Genomic DNA, 21,268 nt, shown 5'->3' on the forward strand with positions numbered 1-21,268 from the left:
TAATCATATAATTCACTTTGATGATGAGCATTCCAGTCAGTGAGTATTCGTTTATATAAATAAATATTCCATGTACGTACTGCACTTCACAAGTATGTGTAAAAACTCTGCATAGTTAAGGCATTTTTTGCAATAACTATGTGCTATTACCACCTGCAAGGTTACTCTTGAAAGTCATGGCACATAAAGAGAAAAAAAAATAAGCAACAGAGAAAGAGATATATGGTCTCTTTGGTTCTTATGTTCCTAAGTTAGGACGGAAAGCTGCAAGGCATCAAGGCAAGAAGCCCAGGGATCAACCGTAAGTCTTCATCACAGAAAGTCAATTCAAGGTCAGCTTCTGGTTCAGGTCCTAGATGTGTCTTACTCATCCCTGTTGCTGTTAAATGACAGGGCTGGGACCCAGCAACAGTATACAGTCTGTGTGCGTGTGTGTGTGTGTGTGTGTGTGTGTATGTGTGTGTGTGTGTGTGTGTGTGTGGGTGGGTGTAAGAGAGATACAGTAGATAGATAGATAGATAGATAGATAGATATATAGATATATAGATATATAGATATATAGATGGATAGATGGATAGATGGATAGATGGATAGATGGATAGATGGATAGATGGATAGATGGATAGATGGATAGATGGATAGATAGATAGATAGATAGATAGATAGATAGATAGATAGATAGATAGATAGATAGATAGATAGATAGATAGATAGATAGAGAGAGAGAGAGTGAGTGAGTGAGTGAGAAAGAGCGAGAGCAAGAGAGAGAGAGAGAGAGTGAAAAGCTAGACATATGAAGAGGGAGACAAATGAGGGAGGAAAAATGGATGGTTACTAATAGATTTTTTTATGTCACTACTACTGCGGCAAAAAGGCAACATGTTAAATGCTCCTGTGTATCTCTATCACTCCAGGCCATGCACTACCAGCCAGAGATCCTTCTTCACAGCATACTGGATAATCTCACTAATCATGATCATCACAGAGGAGCCATCATCAGCGCAACCACTAGCACTTCTGGAGGTCACCCTATTCATCCATGCTGCTAATTGGAGGTTAATTGTCAATAAAGAAAACATACAGGCATGACTGTTGTTTTGACTCACAGTATATTAAAGGTGAAGTAAGCAGTTTATTTATGTTAATATAAGTGTTAAATCGCTCTATATTCATACAGTGAACACTTACATAATGTGCGCGTTTCATGAAGCCGATCTCTCAGTCAGCTGCTCTGCATGTAATCGGCAAATAAACTTATTGGAGGATCCGGACATTTTTATCCAATCACAAGAGATAACGCTACAAACCGACACCCGTCTCACTCATGGTCTCACTGCTGGTGCACGCCAGAGCACCAGATGGGTGAATGTGTATGCGCCTACAATAGCGGAGCAGGTAAAAATCCTTCCCAATGTCTGTTTTGATGGTTTTTATCATGTTTTATCACACATATGGATCTGAGATGATGCTAGATAACACGCTGCTTGAAGACCACAGTGCATTAATGTGGTGACGTAGGGACGAGCGAGGGGACTGCTAACTGCAGTAACGGACAGGAAGTTAGCTAAAAGAACCATTCCGCTTACAGCACCTTTAACCCTGCCAGTGACAGCTATGAGGATGGCTGACTATACATGCAATCAGCAATGCACAAGTGGACATGTGCGCAAACATTATGTAACAGTATAGCCTCTGTGCCAAGTCAGCTAGTGGTGGTGTGTCTCACATAGATAGAGCAATAACCATTTAAAGTTGCAATTTGCCTGTGATCGCACTAAATCTTGGGAGTAGCCTAGACACCGGGAGAAGTCCATTGATTGGCTAAATTGATGAAACAGTCAATAAGCTGCTTGGACATATTTATTGACCTGTAGGCAGATGAGCTGTGTTATGTTACATGCCCCAGCACTTTTTGGCTTGCTGGGTCATCGCAGGGCATTTCTCACCATGACAAACAAGGACAATATTATCTTTGTTAGGTTCATACAAAGTTCATATATTGCTCCCTTAGCGCGCCACTTTTTTTGACTGTACATACCATGGAGGTATAGTCAGAGGTTCCTGCCAATTCATTTTCAGATATGGTTGTTTGTATTTGAAAAAAAAAATATATTTTGAATCCGATAAAATGATCATGGTCTCCTTAGTGGAAAATCAACAGTAGCTTTTTTTTTCTTTTTTTGTGAGAGCTTGAACGAAGAGAGTCGAGTGTGAAGTTACAAGCCTCTCAGTACATGTCATCAGCAAATAATAACCTCCTAAAGCTGAAATTCAACAGTGTGTTTTGACAATTCTGTCTTGGCCATGACTGACACAGAATGCCAGCCAATCCCCATTTGAAATGTGACAAGCAGAAAAACAAAGCCTGTCAGTATTAGTTGGCTAGATGTCTACTGAGAGCCACATGTGGTGAGAAACACAGTTAGGAGAGAGAGAGAGAGAGAGAGAGAGAGAGAGAGAGAGAGAGAGAGAGAGAAAGAGAGAGAAAGATAGAGGGAACTTATAAACTGTTCTTTCTCTACATGACTCTGTCACTGAGACACACGTCATGCTGCTCCCCCCACAGTGTGTGACTCTGACAGGATACTGTCTGTGCAGCATTCCCCGTCTGCGTGATTGATGAGCCTCATTTTGCCAATTAATGGAGAATCCCCTGTTGACTACCATCAGATTGCCGTTTGTAACTGTTAGTGTTTCTGACTGTCACAGATTCATTTTAATTAGTGATCTCTTTCTCCCTCTGACTTTTTCTATTATGCCACACAATGTGCAGAACTGAGTGCATGGATTCATTCTGAGGAAATGGCTGCACTGTCTTTTTTTTTGCTGTCAATAATGTATTCACAAAGTGCACAGCTTTAACTGTAGGTAGCCAAATCTCTTTGAACGAGCAGAGCGGTAATGTTGACCATATACCGTATCTTATAATCAATTAGCGAACGTGAGACATTTAATGGCGTTTATTTGCATAATGAAGCGCCTAATTGCTCCAAAGAGTGCAAATGCAGTCAATGAGTCCGGCTAATCACTTGTCGGGCCATGTATACTGTATGAGCAGCCTGCTTGAGATATAGCCCGCAGTCATGCAGACACTGGCCCTGTCAAGGGAGAGAAAGGATGGCCTCTGTGGAGCAAAGTTAGAAATCAACAGTAGAGTCTAGTAGCAAACAGCAGGACTACATGGTATTCCCTCGACAGCATCATGGAATTACATTACAGTGGAGAAAGGAAGTGTTTGGTCATTAGTTTGATTTACATTTTAGAAAGGCTTTCAACTGGCACCCACAGCAACTTCAGCTTATTATACTCAGGCTTTTTCATGAAGGAGCTTTCCTCAGCCTTTTGAGCGCTGCCCCATAGTCTTTATTTTACAATTGGGCACAACAAATAATACTAGTAGATAATACACTGGTCTGAACGGGAAAACAATGCCAGCCATTATATTAATGTCTTCTCTGTACCCTATCTGCAAGCATCAAGTACATTTCTTCTGAATCATTTGTAAGCATGCTCTAGCGGATGAAGTATTCCTTTTAGTTATCACAGATATTGCATGAATAGATAAATGCAGGAAGCTATTCACGGAAACTATAACAGCATTCTGTGGGCCATTTTGTCGACAGGCTTTATTTTTCTGTGAGTCAACCTGTGTCTGTATTTAACAACGACCATCTTTCTATTGTGGATTACTATTCTGGAAAAAACACTGTAAAGCCCTTTAGTGGCTCATATTTACTAGACAAATAACTCCAGTCGCGGTGCCCCCTTTCCACTTGCAATTTGATAGAATAATTTGCCAACAATGGGGGCTGCCATTCAACGGAGTCTCTGGGATTTCATTAAAACATCAAATGAAAGTGAAATCATGAGCCATGACGGTGGAGAGTGGGGATGGCTAAGCAGAGGAGCGTGGCTGGTGTCTACTGCGGGATTAGAGCGCGGCAACAAGTGCTCAAGGGGGGCTTTGCATCAAACCCAGGAGCCCATGACAAATGAGGGCAGCCGGGCTTCTGTCTATTACCCTGCACTAAGCCCAGGCCTTTTGGGGAAGTAATGAGGTGCAGATTGGAGCTGCTGCCATTTGGTCCTTACCCCCGGACTTCTCTGAGGAGCAGAAATAATCAGTGGAGATTTGGGCCAAGACGGCAAGACGATACAGCTGCTGAGCATCACACATGAAGGCATGAAGATAAAAGAGATTAACAAAACTTAATAATTTTCGATTCAGAAAAAAATCACCTGTTACACTGGCTTTTGTCTAGTGTCTGCAGTCCATATGAGTATACGGCATATTAGAGCCCCTTATTATTGTATCAACAAATCGACAGATAGTTCATCAACTACACCACAACTAAAAAACAACTTCACCGCGGTTCCTGATTAGAGAGCCATCATGGTCAGTCCCCTGTTTCCTTCCAGTATGTATTTGATTCTTACATGACAGAGTGTAACAATATAGACAACAACATAACATAGTTAATAAACAAGTCCCAACAAGCACACAGGAGCATTCAGTGACGTTGTAAAGTCTTTCTTTCTGACAGTTGACAGTCAGCAGAGGCAGGCTAACACTCCCCTTGACTACCAGTGTTTGAGCTAACCTAACCTGGAGGAGCGACCTTTGCCCATGTCTACATCAAAAAAGCTTGCACAGTTACAGGAACGGTTTCTGTCCCCTTCTGTTGAGCAGAGTATGTCAAAAAGCAAAAAAAATTAAAAATAAATAAATAGAACTATTTCCGAGTATAGTATAATCATGTATACAGTAGGTGTGTATGGAAGCATTTTTTGATTGCAGGAGAACAGCTGTGAATCCCAACAGGACACAGTATATCCCTAGGGACAAGCCATCAAGTCTAGCGGGGCATGGAGACTTTATCAGTGGAATATGACAGTGGTTCACTCAGGAGCGAAACAGGGGGTAAGATCCAGTGTACATCATGGGCGTATACCTCTATGTACTCCAATGCTACACTCCCTCCTGCCCCTGGGAGCTTAGAGCCCAGCCGGCCTGTCAGCAAGCTTACTCTACTGGCTAATGCAGCTGCCACATCAGGCCCAGTGTCACAGCCTAACAAGATACTGATTGGGGAACTTCAAGGGAATTCACTCATATGACCAGAGGGCACCGACATGGAGTTCTGTCTGGAAGGGAACACGACGGCCGACAGACAAGGCGGCGATGAGATGATCATTTTTGTTGACAGAAATGATCAAGTCCCTTAGTTATTATTTTTATTTTTTTGGGGGGGAGTTCTTAGAGTTTAAAAAGGGCTGATGTTTGTCTCATGTGGATACAATTTTGCTCTGAGAGGCAGAGCTTCCTAAGACAAAGTCAAAAACCTGGTTGCACAATTGTAGTTGGAAAATGTCAATGTGCTAAATCTGTGTAGTGACTTTGAAATCTCTACATAATGTTTGCTACGATAATCCATTTAGAGAGTTCTGACTTGATTGTTCTTTTTTTACGGTTATATTTGACACCACAAATTCAAGAACTGAAGGATTGATAAATTATTTCATTGGCCACTGATCTCAAAATTGTGTAGAAGTCAATCGAAAATGACAAATATTAGATGGTTCACCCTTCTAAAATGTAAGTATTTTTGCCTTATGCAAATGGTTCTGAAGCTGTATATAGACACGTTAGTCATAGTGTTTGCACTTCAGTGTCAACAAAGTACTTTGCAACAATGCAAGGTCAAGTCTTACTATAGCTAAACTCAAACCTCTATTTAAATGTTGTGCAATTTATATTTGCATCAGTAGCTATAAGTTCGCATTGAATAAATAAAATGAAAGGAGAATTCCTGGCAACAGCAATAACATTTTTGCAACCTTTTTTTAATTTACTTTCACTGCTTGTCCTTTGCAAAAATCATAATTAGACTTTTTTGTCCAGATACACCTATTACAACAAATGAATTAAACTCTTAATACCTCACATGCATAATGCAACATGAAATATGTTTTTTTTGTTCCAGTGATTACAATTATTTGTAGCTCGAGCAGAGTCTGGTCATTCACATTGAGGTGTGAGATACAGAGACAAAACTCAGGCAGGGAAAGAGGTCTCAGGAACCTCTACTTTATTTATTTAACATGTGTTTCCATTGAAATTTGGATAATTAAAAGGCTCCATGGTTTATCTGTGCTTCAGCTAATTGGCCACACAGTTTACAGTGAATTTCATTAACAGAGGAAACACACTGGGGTTAGGGAGGGGGGATTCGAAAGTAGCTGGTGATTAGAAGAAAGAGCTTGTGTGTGTGTGTGTGTGTGTGTGTGTGTTTGTGTGTGTGTATGTTTGTGTGCATGTGCGAGCAATAGAGGTGGATTTTTGTGTTTTTCTGATTTAAAAAGTATAAGGAGCCGCTGAGAGTCCCACCTGAATATTTTAACCCATTTTTCCAATACACAAGCATAAATAAAGACTCTATAATCTGACTTCTTATATTTAAAAACATTGTGTAGACATTGCCTGGCTTTAAACTACTGCGGCTGCTAAATAGAACAATTGTTTCACCGATAACCATATTTAACCTTAGGCGCCTGGTGGTGAAGTAAGATAATGCTGTGTACACCTGTACACAAATGTAGCCTGAAGCCTACAGTGTCTCCAACAGTTGTTTTGGTTGACCATGTGTGGGAAGACGGTAAAAACTGGCAGGGGCTTTGTAGGGTCCCAAGACAGGTATCCATAACTACATACACTGTATGAACCGCTGCTTCTTGATATTGGAAGGGAATTTTCAATATGCTACACTTGGCAGACATCTGGATCATTTCAAATATTTTTCCATGACACTGAGTCAATCATTGACCACGTTTAGAAGGACAATATTGCCAGGAATACGGGTAAAATCCAGACTGAAAACCAACCAAAAAACATGACAACAAGCAATAGATACGAGCCACTCAGCTCCATTCACTCAGCCTTGCAGAAGAATTGAACATATTCAAGGGCATCTTACTGGGGAAACTCAATGGATCCGTAACAACAACACCCCACACACACACACACACACACACACACACACACACACACACACACACACACACACACACACACACACACACACACACACACACACACACACACACACACACACACACACACACACACACACACACAGGGGCAAAAAAGGATACAAAACAGCAGTACAAAGGGGCATCAGATATGTCTCAACAGAGTGAGGGATGTAAAAGTTTTTTGATATTTTGATAATTGAAAAAAAAAAAAACTTTAATATGAAAACCACCACAGCAGCACACCACAAGAGCAGTGCTAGCAAATCAAAACCGTTCAGTCTTTTTTTTCTCCAATGTAGCACATTTTCTGTTACTATGGAATGCTCTGATTTAGAAGGTAAAGGGGAGTCTAAGTTCAAATTCTCCTGCTCACAACTATGTAAGAGAGACAAATTAAGAGTTTCTAAATAATGTAATAGGCCGGCGTAATATATCTTAATGGAACTGGCCCCAAAAGACGGCCTCTTGTCACTCAGTGTATGGAGATGGGGGAGAGTGATAGGCTTCCACTCTAGCCTTCTGGGAAATGAAAGGTTAAGCAACATATCAGTGGGTTGGGTTAAGGCGTTGAGTGGGGGGAGATGTATTGGACATGTCCATGCACCCGTCAAAGGTTCAGTCCGGTCTGTCATCATCTCCCATCGAGCCACCTCACTACCATTAATATTCCAATATGCAGAGTCCCGCTCTAGGCCCCCAGCTCTACTCTATCATATCCGTGTGTGTGTGTGTGTGTGTGTGTGTGTGTGTGTGTGAGAGAGTGAGAGAACGTGTGTGTGCATGTGATAGCCTATCCTCTCTGGTGAAATAGGGCTCTCTGGGGGCTTGTGCCTCAACTCTACAGCCTTTTGTGGGCTCCCATTACTTCTGACAGACAGAGATCACTAAACTGCTGAACAAACACCCCATTTCAGTCATTTGCATACATTACAGTAATGGAAGGAGAAAAATGTATCAATAAAGCCAAACAAAGTGTTTCCACTATGAGTTAAAACTCTCTCTCTCTCTTTTCTTCTTCTTCTCATTCCTTCCATACATCTTTCTTTCTGTCATTTCTCTATCTATATTTCTTCATTTCTGTTTTTCATAACTGCTATACTGATCTGTTGGTGAGAGTCTGCTCTCCTCTTACTTCATGGGAAGATTCCCTTTGAAATGTAAAAGCAAATCCAGTGACTGATTAAAGGGCGAGGGTCAGACATGTCATTACTGAAGTGTAAACACATTTGGAAAACTAATTACACATAGAAAACAAAAATAAAAAAAAACATAATTTATTGTTGAGGGTTTAATTAAAACCTAGCTGCTTTGGAGGCACTTTAATGCATTCAAAATACCTCACAGTGACCATGAACTCCTGAAATTAATCTCAGGGAAAAAAAAGCTAACAAAAGAGTCACAGCAAAACAGAAGTACATGTACTCACCCACACATGCACTGTAAATAACTATCTCTCTCTCTCTCTCTCTCTCTCTCTCTCTCTCTCTCTCTCTCTCTCTCTCTCTCACTCCCCACCCTTTCTAATGCACACACAAAGGCTGACTGACTCATTCATCACAGTGCCCAACAGTCAAGACAACAGAGCTTCGCTTAACTTTTCCAGGGTTGCTCAAGCATCAAATGCATGACTTTTAGCTCGTGTTGTTCTTCCATCTGTCATGCTTCAAGGAACCAACATATTTTTTATTTTTTTAATCCCATGGAAAAGTTTAAAAAAAGCAAAATTTTGCCTTTGCTGTGTTACCTCATGTGTGCCAAAGGGAAATGTCAATCCAAAATATACAGCGCCATATTTCACGCTGTCACTGTTCTCAACACTTAGCTGTGCAACACGGATGAGAGTGCTAGTACCTAAGGTGCTAAAATCCTCAGCAAATCAAGCACAGCCTGCACTTTCTATCTCTTGCATGACCAACTGCCCAACAACTAATATCATGAGACTTAAAAGTGGTAAAAATATTGTCCCCGGAGACAGACTTGGGTTAAATTGGGCCCCATACATGTAGCACACGTAAAAAAAAAACACTCCTATAAAAAGAAGACCCACAGCTACTACAAAGGCATTGAGCAAAAATGTGACTGTTCATTTCTGTCCTATCATCAAGACAGTAAGACGTTTTTCAACTGCATTGGATAACATAATCTACACTAAGTGCTCATCACCACATTGTAGAAGTAAAATTGTCTTGACACATTGTTATTATAACAGTATCATACACACAGGAGAAAAAATGCAGATCAAACATTCTAGGGAGCTAACTGACAGAACAAACAAGCATGCACCTTTCATCATTGTGCCTGGATGTGTCTACATCCGCCCCAAAAAAACAACAACAATATATCAGTGTAAATTGATGATTCAAAATAAAGCAAATTCTGCCACTTGTAAAAATATGGGGACGGGACTTACTGTATAATTAACCATTACAAAAAAAACACCGGAAAATGGGGAAAAAACAACACAAGATGGGAGAATGAAATATACATGCATGTCAGGACTTTTTGTGCCAGTGATTGCTTTCAATAAGGCAAGAGCGAAAAACATATCTTATTATACTCTTCTACTACTATGCCTCCTTCCTGGCACCAAAACTCGATCAGGTGAGATGGAGAAGGGGGATAAGAAAGGGGGATGAGGAAGTGGTGGGGTGTTTCAGTTCACGGCCAGTCAGCTTTCTCCCTGCCACACTCTGGGGAGGAACTCCAGACAGTGAGGGAGAGCAGTGCTGCAGTATATCTACACTTCTCCATTTCCTCTCACTCAAGCCTGCAGTTCCCGAAGGAGCCTGGGAATCAATACTGACATCGGGGGGCAGAGTAGCTTTTCTTGCCTGCCTGCTCTGCCAGAGGAGGGCTCTGTCTCATTTATTTTTTTTTTTTTTTTAATTACACAAATTTAAGTGCCCTTCTTTGACTGGGACCAGATTGTTAATGTGTTAGCAGGCTATTACTCTTATACCACCCAACGTGCTAAGTCAGCCTTACTAAATCTCAGACAAAAGGAAGCAGAGATGAGGTTAAATGCTGTGTTAAGCGTAAGCGCACCAGCATATGGAAACACCTACTCATTTGTTAAAATACTCTAGAGTCATTCTTTCTCTTCTTAATGATGCAAGAAACAAGCAACGAAGCCACTGCTGACTGCTTTACTGTTTTTTTACTCTTCTCTTTCTTTTCCAACAAAAGGCACCCAAGCCTAAGGGTATTGACAACAGACTTGATTTCCACCATTGATCAGATCTATACAGTGAAGGAGCTTTTCTCTCAGAAAGGGCATTCAGGAAAGTGCACAGACATGGCTAATTCAATTTGGGAGCAACAGAAAAATGCTTGGGTTTTTTTTTTAAAGTGAAACACTCCGTTATCGAAATAGAAGCGGTGCCATGAGAGAACGTCCACGGATGGTTGTGTGGAGAGAGGCTGGTGGCCGGTCAGGAGATGAAATCAGGGATAGGCGATAAGTTGGTGTGAAGGGCCTGAGCCCCTATTAGAGTCCCCCAGGGAAGCAGGCAGCGGTGGCAGAGTGCAGTAAAAATAGCCACAGGCATGATTTCACTCTTGGGACCCAGGGAGAAGTGAAAAGGGTGATCTGATCAACATCTCACAGCAAGGCAGCCCGATCCATTCCCCTAAGTTCCCTTGGGTGCCACCTATCACAGCAAGTGACTTAAACTGCTTACCACTGCCAGCAGAAACAGCTGAAGCCTGTGCCGCTGCTGCCGACAAAAATGTTACACATAATGTTCTTATGTGCTAGAATAATGTTTTTTAAATAACGTTTCATGCATAAAACCAAGCAAGTGACGGAAAATAACCACAATAAAAGAAAAAAGGATATCGACAGCTTTTCCACAAACTTATCTTGTTGGTCATCATCGTTTTTGGGGAAGTTCTCGATGTCGCTCTCGAGCCGCTGAATCTGACGTTCCATGGTGGCCAAACTGCTTTTCAAGATCTCAGCAGACACTGTAGAAAAAAGAAACATAAAGATACATAATGAATGAACTAGTAAGCGCGAGTAAGACTCATTAATGGATGTCCACTTATAGATTGAAAACAACACAGAACCCTGAAAACTTTGTTGAAGTTTGAATTTAAAAAGAAGACCAGCTGTAGTACTGAGTTAGACCGTGTGTCGTGACATACTGACTCCTGCAGAATCCATATGTGTGTGTGGCCTAGAAACACCAGCATGTGTAAATATGTGTGTACACTGTGCGTGTGGCTCATTAATCTGTGTGTAATCACTGTTTACAGAGTTGCTGTGGAATCCACAGTATTCAGATAAGGCCTTTCAAGTGGAGACTTCAAACGTTCTTCTTCTATTCTCAGGGGATCAGACGGCACAGGGAACATGGATGCGGTGCCATGTTTAGGTTGCTGTTAAGGGTCTGGTCTTATTGACATACGCACACACACGCACACGCACGCACGCACGCACACACACACACACACACAAACACACACACACACACACACACTATTGGACACATATAAGCTTTCAAAAACAACTGGTCTCAAACAAGAGATAAACAAACAACTTGAAAACAAGTTAAACATATCCAGTTATCCATTCACGATGAACCTTCACACTATTAATAATGTTTTTGCAGTGGTACATTGTTTTTAATTTGACAGGCTTTGTCAATTCAAAGCAATATTGACTGCATTTGGTATAAAGTAATATTGACTGCATTCAGTGTGGATACATTTATGGCAAATGGGGTGGAGGCAATCATATAGGCCTATGCAACTTGGTAGGATAAAAACAATACAATGAACATGCTCTGAATAACAAAAATCCAGTGAGTGACAGTAATACTGATAGTTATGAGTGACCATGCTCTAAACTGGTGTCTACATAACTGCAAGTGGCAATCATCACCAGCTAAAGGTGATGCAGGCACAACAAACTGCACAATCCAATTCTGCAGCCAGCCATTGTGATTTGCGTCACAAACACTGATTGATAACCATTATGCACCAATGAGGACAGCCCTCTTCAACAACGTAAAGGTTAGCCGATCCATTAGCCTGTAGCTGAAGTGCGGAGGGAGTAATGGACACGCTGTCGAGAGATGTGGTCTTGGCGACATAAGGGTCAACCTTGGCTTGCTTTACATCAATTCTATAACTTGGAGTTGCTATTTTTTTTCTCATTTACTGACAATAAGATTGGATGGCAAGACTGTTTCCCTCACATGCGCTGCCAGCACCCTTTCGAACAAACCTATTCCAACAAATACAAGGGGTATGCATTCCCCCTGGAAAGTACACACAGGCAGACACATTCACGGACACACGCACACTGCTTGCTGGGGATGAGTCTAGAAGCAATATAAAAAGGGGTAAGGGGTGAGGTCACTGTCATTATTAAGACTTTGCAGCCAGCTAGCTGACTGGCTGGCCGGATCCAGTGACTGGGAGTTTTCACAATCCATCCTACTCCATTCTCACAGAAGTGACTCCTGGGAATGACATTGAGAAAACCACACCATCACATAGTCTGTTTCTCCACTGATAGGGCTCATGAGATTCACATGCCATCTTCACTGATCTCAAACTTAGTAATGGTGAACCAGGGAAAATAAACAGCATGGTAAGCTAGGTGGACAGATGGATGTAACGGAAGAAACAATTACACTCACATAAATGTACCGTCATTCATTTTGGCTTTTGATAGTGGCGCCCTGTGGCATGAGTTATAGTATTGGGTAATAATCTGGCTGCAAACACAGATCACAGTAAACATTGTAGCCAATAAACACTGGCTTCAGCTAACTGGAAATGGTGTTTCAGGGGAGCCATTTACGGGATCAGAGTGAAGCCACGGGACTACAAGACAGACTATTGTTTACATGGGAATTACGTAGCATAGAGACAAACTGGCACTGGTACAAGTGGCAGTGTTGGTGCCGGTGTGGATACATTTATGCTTTTTAGAAATACATATATGAATACATATACATTAATATAGCTGTATACCCTTCTTTGCTCAAGCAACTTAGTGTCTACGGAATTTAGCATGGATTCTTCTGGGATATCATTAGTAGAATTACCACAAAAATAACACTGCTATTTTCAGGGTACACACAACATGGCAACAGTGGTATCTTCTGAAGACACATTTCAAGTGGATCACAGGAGAAACAGAGGGGGATTGAGGTGGTTGTGTATATTCTGTCGTTCCAGACAGAGAGGGATTTCTGAAACATGTAAAATTATTCTAATGACTGCTCTCAGCAAGGCTTGCCAGTCTCTTTCAATGACACAGAATGAAAATATCTCGGTCTCCAGGTTTCTAAGCCAGCAAATGCACACATTATGACCTGAGGTAACTCCGTTTTATGCAACAACAAAAAAAAGTTGGCTGGTGTAAGTAGTTCCCTCGTTGTCAAGTTAAAACAACAACAAAACTGCAGAGGTTGAGTGATGCATGGGGGACGCGAAACAGGACAATAGAGATACACTTATTTCAAAGAAAAAAAGTGACCTTGCGTGAATAACATACAGCAACTGTGGTCAACATCATTCTGTTATTGATATGAACTCTATTGCTGTCACTCTTTACACAATAGTCATTCCCATGAACAAAAGACAGACAGAAAAGTATCCCACTAGGCCTCGCCCCGTTTCCTTAAAATAAACTGCCAGGGAGAAAATTATGTGTAGCTCACAACTCCAAATCAACCACTTTAATGTGAAGGTGTCAACTTGATATGCAGTCATTTGTAGAAGGGGGCCAATTTCCATTTTGATTTATAGACAAATAATAGCAATCTTTCATCCAGTGCTCTCGCAATGCCGCCAAAGGTTACAAAGGAAATTGAGATTTATTTTTGAATGCTTCTGCCAACGTGGAATAAAAGATCAAGTTTAAATAATCTAAACAACTTGTGAAAACAAAGACAAATGCAACATTAAATCAACACAGAAGGTCGTTCATGAATGCATTTGTCACCTTCAGTCAAGTAAGTGTACGTTAGTGGGCGGGTGAAAAGGGACATGAGTGGGAGGGGAAAGACAAACGGCTACACAGAAGAGATGTGTCCACAGTGACAGTAAAAATGTGCTTACTAATACGTGTATGAATATTCAGTCATCATGTTTCAGGATGGTCTGTAGAATATATATACTGTATATATACAGTCTAATAGTGATACCATGATAATGATGATACGGTTAACATACTGTGTTTGCATAGGGTTTTGAAACACTTAAACGTGTGCTAGCGCTTGACTGTTAAATTAGGCAGTTCACATTGGTGGAGGCGCGTGGGTAAGGGGATGTTCGGTTGGTTGAAATATTATGACAAATATTATGACATAGATACATCACTGGGAATTTACACCATTATGACATAATCCAGGCATGTAAACATGATTGAAGTTAATGGAGGATAAAAAAGTAAGTAAATAACATCACAGTAGTAGACCAAATAACTAAACAAACGGATATACCTTAGCTGAATAAGTCTGTGTCTTTTTGACATACAGTGTTTGTCTACAGATTACATGAGGTCTCTTTGGCCCGGGGGCATGCGGCCGTGGTATTATCAGCACTTCAATCATATGTAAAACAAATATTTTCAAGCAGTTGGGATTGAAGAATGTTTAAAGCTAGAGCCTAACATAGGTAATCTTACCCTGGCTTGTTATCTTGGCTTCAGAACCCCCTCTCACGGCCTCCTTTGCATAAACAACATAGGGTGTGTGAGGACAGGCCGACCTTGGAGGGATTCTACATAACCACCATATACACATAATGTCCGCCGAAGGGCATACTCATCACACCAGGGTCAAACTGAGCTATCGATCAGCAGGAGTAGAGGACTAGAGGATCCCAAGACAAAGATGAATCTTATAGTTTTCGCCTGTTTTTGCCTAAGAACCACATTTGGTACAAAGCGGAACGTTACGTAGAATCATTATTTTTCCCTGAAAAGAAAATAGCTTTTTCTTGTCTTGTCTTGTCTTTTTTTTTTGTTTTTTTGCTGTTGGTGGCACCTTAAAGTGAATACGAGATGAAGTGGGAGGCAGACTAGAGTACAGCGAAAGAAAGAGACAAAAGGATAAACATGACTCTGTGTTCCCCTTTCAGCAGGAAATCAAAGCAGCTCCAGTTGCAAGGAGTAAAAGTGATAGTGTTGCTGTGACAAAGCCATCCCATTGTTCTTTCTGATTAGCCTCGTATCGTGTGATGTTAAAAACAGTAGGCAGTAATAAGAGGCAAATGAGGGAATTGAATGGACAGCATACACAAAAAAGATGGAAAAAAACCCAGGGCACAGTATTAACTGAAAACGTTATGGTACAGATTGAGGTTCTCAGACAAGAAGATTTTGGTTTTCAGGAGAAAAAAAATACTCAAGTTATTCATCTATTTGTAAGTAAATACATCAATTAGTGATGTTCCCTTATAAATAATTATACACATATATGGAAATTGCATTTTACATCATACCAGAAAATGAAAAATGTCCTTGGTGGACAATGTAATTAATTTCGCTCATAGGACACAAATCCACAACATAAGCAAACAATCACAATTGCAATTCCCCATCAATGTTGCACTAATTGCATGTACATAAAAGAGTAAATCCTTTTTGCTTTTGCTCTATTTCCTCTTTTAATTTTCAATTTGCTTAAACCCTCCATGTGAAATAACTGTTATCATAATGAAGGATTTGTTTTAGATTAGAACTGATGGCACCCCAAAGAGCAAAACCAGAAGGTTAAACTATTGTTAATCTGTAAATGCCGTATGCATGCCTAATGCATAGTCCAGCCTTTTAAATAAATCAAGCTGTAATTAATATTGGTGAGGGAACTATTTTTCATTAAGTTAAAAACATTATATATACAGTATAAATATATGTTATTGATGATACACAACGTGACATATGATAAGATCCCTTTATAACAAGATACATTATCTAATACCACAATGGAATTCATATATTACTTAAAGCACAGTGCTATTATATAAATTACTGTAACATTAATTATTACAGCTACAGCATACACACTGCATTAGAGCGTATCTATAATGTAGTGTACAGTGTAATAAAGTATTTACTGTATCTCCTTCCCAGCCAACACTGCTACCTATAAAAGGAAAACTATGTTGAAACCCTCTATTATCTGGTTTTCCAATAATCTTAAATGGCAATAGGAGTACATGGGCATTAATCCAATAAGAATAAAACATGACATGGGAACTAGATAATTTTGAAATTACATCATCATTGGAAGTATGGGCTGGAGCCAAAGAGCAAAAGTACATGCCAGACTCGGGAAAACCACACGTTACTGTACCTCGCACTCTGGAAAGAGGCCTTGTTTACAATGGGGGGTCATGTCTGTGAGTCTTTATTGCTTTCGGCAGCCATCACAGCTGCAGCCCAGTGCCAGATCTCTGGATGAATTACAAATGGAGTCAATTACAATATATTTTGATGCAAGGGGAACGTTTAGACATTGACCTCGGGTGATGACAATTCTCTAGGAAGTGCTGAGGTAAATCAGTCAGGGGGATGTGCTGGTGTTATATGGGAGGCTCTGCCCTCTGCAATAACACATAATGGGGAACTCACAGGGGGGGAATGGTTTACCTCTTCCATCCCGACAATCAACCATATAAATGCTTGTCATGCACTTACTTGAAGGGGGGCCATTTTTCCTTTGCCAAGACATATCTTTATTTAATATTGGTGGGTGGGTGACTGGTTGTAGAGCTATTTTTATTTTAAAGGCAAGGCACTGGGCACATGACAGATACCGACTGTAGATGAGTGACCACATTGCCTCAGGTGCCAAGTGTGTGATGTCTGTTTTCATGCATGTTGGGGGAGGACCATTATCAGTGCTGGCTGGTTGAAACGAGTGCGCTGTTTCAGTGTAGTACAGAGCTAAGTCGGAGTATTATTTTTTAAGTAAAATGTCAGCTCTGTGTTCATCAAGGTAAATTAGCAGATGCCTATGTCTCTGGTGTCTGTGTGAAAGGCATTCTTGGCAAGTACGACAATTAATTAAGTAGGCTACAGTTTGCTAATGACAGCACAGTGCCTCAATGAATCACTCAACTAAATGCGTATGCAAACAACAACAGATATAGAGGGAAAGAGCTTTTGAAGAAGACATTGACATAACTTGTGTTAGTGCAACAGACAGGAGAGATGCTCAGCGTTGAGGGTGTGGCGGTCATAATATCCTGCAGAAGTTGACTCATGCCTCCAGCCTCTTTCACAACTTCAAAGTAGAACCCTTATCAGCCGTATAGCCGAGGCTATTTCAACTGAAACCTCTAAGGGGACACACTTCACTTGACATTTTTTAGATTCAAGAGACCCAAAACCTTACTTGACTTATTGACTGACCTGAGAGCTGCAGCATGCCAAGTGCCAAGGAATGGAACAAGCATATACGTGGAAAGTACAATACCAACTAATGCAAGCAACTATATACCAGCTTTTAAGTATTTAAGCAAGGCCAAGGACACACAAACAAACACAGAGGCAGGCGGACACACACACACACACACCTATGCAGCAATTCTGCCTCACAGAAAAATTGTAGGCCTACGACATGACCAATTAAATCAGACACACCTTGGAATCCCATTTCAAATATATATTTAGGTATGATTGCTCTGTAATTAACATTTAAATCTTAACATTTTTGTCATGCCATAAACTTGATTTATTTGTAAAACATGTTCTAAATTCTATATCAACGGTAAGAACGGAAGGCTTAACTATGCCACAGCACTTTCATAGCAAGCTACAGAGGAAACATTTTGTAAATAAAAAAAAACTAAAAGAAAACACGTTTGAGGTGTCATTTCTACATGTGATTATAATTCATAATTGACAGTAACTGCACCCACTGCAATGATCACCCACATAGATGGGTGATAAGTATCCGTGCATTGAGTGACGCAAGCCACCAGTCACACACATTTGTATCAGTAGTATCACTTTCAAAGTATCACTTTCAAATTCAATCCCCATATTTAATGAGTTTTATTAATTCATCTGCTCTGCATGCCTATTTATAAATCATTGCCCTTACCTAGCTAAGTAGATTTAAAACATAAGTGTGCGTACATACAAGATAAGTGACAGTAGACTTCCTTAACACATAGCTTATTTTCTCTGTCTCCCCTCAACCTGTGTCTAATTCACACCTGGCTGTTGTCTTTCTCAGACTCTCTCTCTTTCCTCTCTTGTTATTTGGGTCTCTGTAAGGTTCCCATGTTTAGCTCAAGAGCTCCCTCTGTGAGAGATACTGCTGCCAGACAAAGGGAAGTCCATATAAGGACATATTTTCTCTTATTAAAGTACATTTTTTCAAACATTGTGTCTAGTGGAGAGAGTTGAGTTTTCTTTTTGTATAAAGTTCCGTAATAAGACTGTTTACCTTTAACTTGACAGATTCAAACTACAAATACATCAACAATAGGATGTTTTTATTTTATTTTTATATATATATATTTTTAAATTACTTTCCTGTTTGAAATAATGCCTTTTATTTTAAGTATAGGGCACACTACATGATCAGGTCCATTACTATTTATCACAATGCTTTCAGTATGTAATGCAACAAATACAACTTCTGACTTCAACCTTAACACTGAAATCTACAAGAAAAACTGATGCATGTATTAGTATAGTTCTACCTTAACTCAGCGAGATAAATGTCATTGATCTCCGACTGCCATATTTCTGAATGCACATTTTCTGTTTTCTATTGAATTTGCTCAATATGTGTCTGTGCATACTCATTTGTAATGCTTTAAGGGTCTGCACTTGTGTGGCGGTGCATGACTCATGAGAAGAGTGTGAAGGTGGATGATGACTCAAAACTGTGTTTGCCTCGCTCTCTTCTTGTTGTTGATAAAGCAGTAGAGATAACTGTTCCATCAATCAAACATAAAACCTTCATTCAAAAGCATGGTCATGTTTTTTTCCAGATAAAAATGGATCTCATAGATTATTGGTCATTGATACATCTGGGTGAGGGATTCTAGGGTTCATGAATATGGATTTGCTACTGTAGATATATTGTATTATTTTTTCTTTTTTTTAGATATTTTTTGGGGCATTTTTATGCTTTATTGATAGTGCAGAGAGACATAGGTGAAATGGGGCAGAGAGGGGAGTGACATGCAGAAAACAACCGCGGGTGGGAATCGAACCCGGGTCAGCTGCTGGGCCCGGGCCGGGAGGGAGACGCCTTACCAACTGAGCTAAAGACGCCCCCTGTATTCTTTTTTTCTGATAGTGATTTTAAACTGAAGTCTCTCTTTTTAAATCATACATCTAAACCAAAGTTACAGCCCACATTTTGGGAAATGTGTAACTATTTCACACATCAGCTCATATCTGTTTATCATAAAGCTGGAGACATGATACTGATAGCTTAGCATAGAGTATTCTCGATATACAGTAAATGCAGCAAGTGATGGGAGTCTGTGTCAGTGTTTACGATGCCTCAGTCATTGAATGGTTCAACTCTCTGCTGTGGGCATTTAGAACTTGCCTGTTTCAGGTACCAAGTGCCATCAGGCTGAAAAAAAAACAGGATATAACTTCATGTGCGAAAAGACACACAGTACTGGGGGTATTTGTGCTGTAATCTTGTAGCCCGAGGCAGCCTCATTGTGTGCTCCCATTTAGCCATTACTTAGGGGGGTTTGTAGCTTGCAGCCAATCAGCCTATTGCAATAACCAACAGCTTGAGGCATTGCTGAAAGCTGCCATTGCCCTGAATGTACAGTACTTTTTCCTAGGAATATAGGTTACACAGTAAAAATGAATATTAGCCTGAGTAACCCAACAATGTTTCTCACTGTTAACTGATTAGAACTTGAATAACACATATGGTAACAGTAAAACAAAAATGGTTGATTGAGTACGCCCTTCTATGTAGGCTTATCAAAAATAATCCATAGTTGATATACAGCACGTGTGGAAAGATTCACAGCAGCATAGACTATACAATTAAAGAGTGTGTAAAAGTGGGCAAACTTTACTTAGAAGCCTCTGACTTTTGAACATTATCATTAAAGGGTTTTTAGTTTTTCATATAAGAACACATAGACAGAAGGGACAATTACACTGTTATTACTACTGAAGAGGTAGCCATAAAACCTGACAGCCAATCAAGTATCTGGCAGGGACATGTGGTTTATGTCCATCCAGGTCCCTATCCAGACAATCAAGTTCAGACTCTCATTGGATATGGCTTGTGGCTGCAAGAACCGACTCCCAGAAGTGGATATTTCTCAGATAATAGAGGGAAATTTTTAGTTTTTTGGGAAGTACCCCTCTTCTCTTAAACCTAGGGCTGGGGGGGGGGTGCATGTCCATACACTGGGGGGCAAGAAATAGCCAGCATCTTGGAGTCTTATGCTGCATGCTTGAGAAACAGTTAATTATTCTGCACTTGTTTGAGTTTGAAACAAAGCCTAAGGGCAAAATGAGGGGATTGTCATTGTCTTCCACAAAGCAGAAAGCTTTTTAATGTGCCGATAAAATTACTGGAGTCATTGTCATTTCCTGCTAATAGCGAGCCTTAATAGCTGAGAGGCTATTGCCAACTTCTCTATGAACAGGTGGGGAGTATTAAGCTGGTAAACCCAGGCACATACTGGTGTAACAGAGATAGCACACATGACACATCACTGGGTATGAGGTGGCTCACCACAAGAGTTCTTGGTATGAAAGGCAAGCCTGTTACAGAGATTATTAAGGGCTAAACCACAAGAAACTAGCCTGGTTCTACCAGACCATCGTACTTCATTTCATTTGTACAGAAGGTCTGGAATCGCTCAATTGACAAACTCACTTGATGGCGGGTGTCTGTTGAAGTTTAAAACTATTGGATCTGCCCAGTGCCACTCTGGATCTGCCAACCAAATGTATGACGTTTGCTTGTGACGCAAGTCATGCGCCGGCTTCTGAGCCACTCCCTCTGTTCGCTGATTGGACTAGCACAAATCTGGCTGAGTAAACCCACTACTATACCGCAGACCCAGACTGACTACAGAAGTGAAATGGAAATTGAGCGGAAGTATGTAGGTGGGCGGTGCCAGGCTAACAAGAAACTGTTGGGACATGTTAAAGTCCAAGGCAGACTAAACAAGACTGTATGAGCATCCTCTGACATGGTTTTACACACGTAGGATCACACTCACAGTGAGACATATTTACATCGGTCGAGGAAGAAGGATT

At 40.5% G+C, this 21,268-nt stretch overlaps 1 protein-coding gene across 5 annotated transcripts in view; it reads right to left on the reverse strand.

The window, feature by feature from the left end:
- diaph2 (diaphanous-related formin 2) overlaps window positions 1-21,268 on the reverse strand; it is a 357,664-nt gene that overhangs the window by 93,482 nt on the left and 242,914 nt on the right. For all 5 annotated transcript variants that reach the window (XM_080035789.1, XM_080035788.1, XM_080035790.1 and 2 more), the window contains one exon: window positions 10,871-10,998. In XM_080035789.1, the coding sequence (XP_079891915.1) occupies window positions 10,871-10,998 (128 nt within the window). The remainder of the gene's footprint in view (window positions 1-10,870; window positions 10,999-21,268) is intronic.

This window comes from Ammodytes marinus, assembly GCF_949987685.1.
Source record: "Ammodytes marinus genome assembly, chromosome: 10".
Taxonomy (NCBI): domain Eukaryota; kingdom Metazoa; phylum Chordata; class Actinopteri; order Uranoscopiformes; family Ammodytidae; genus Ammodytes; species Ammodytes marinus.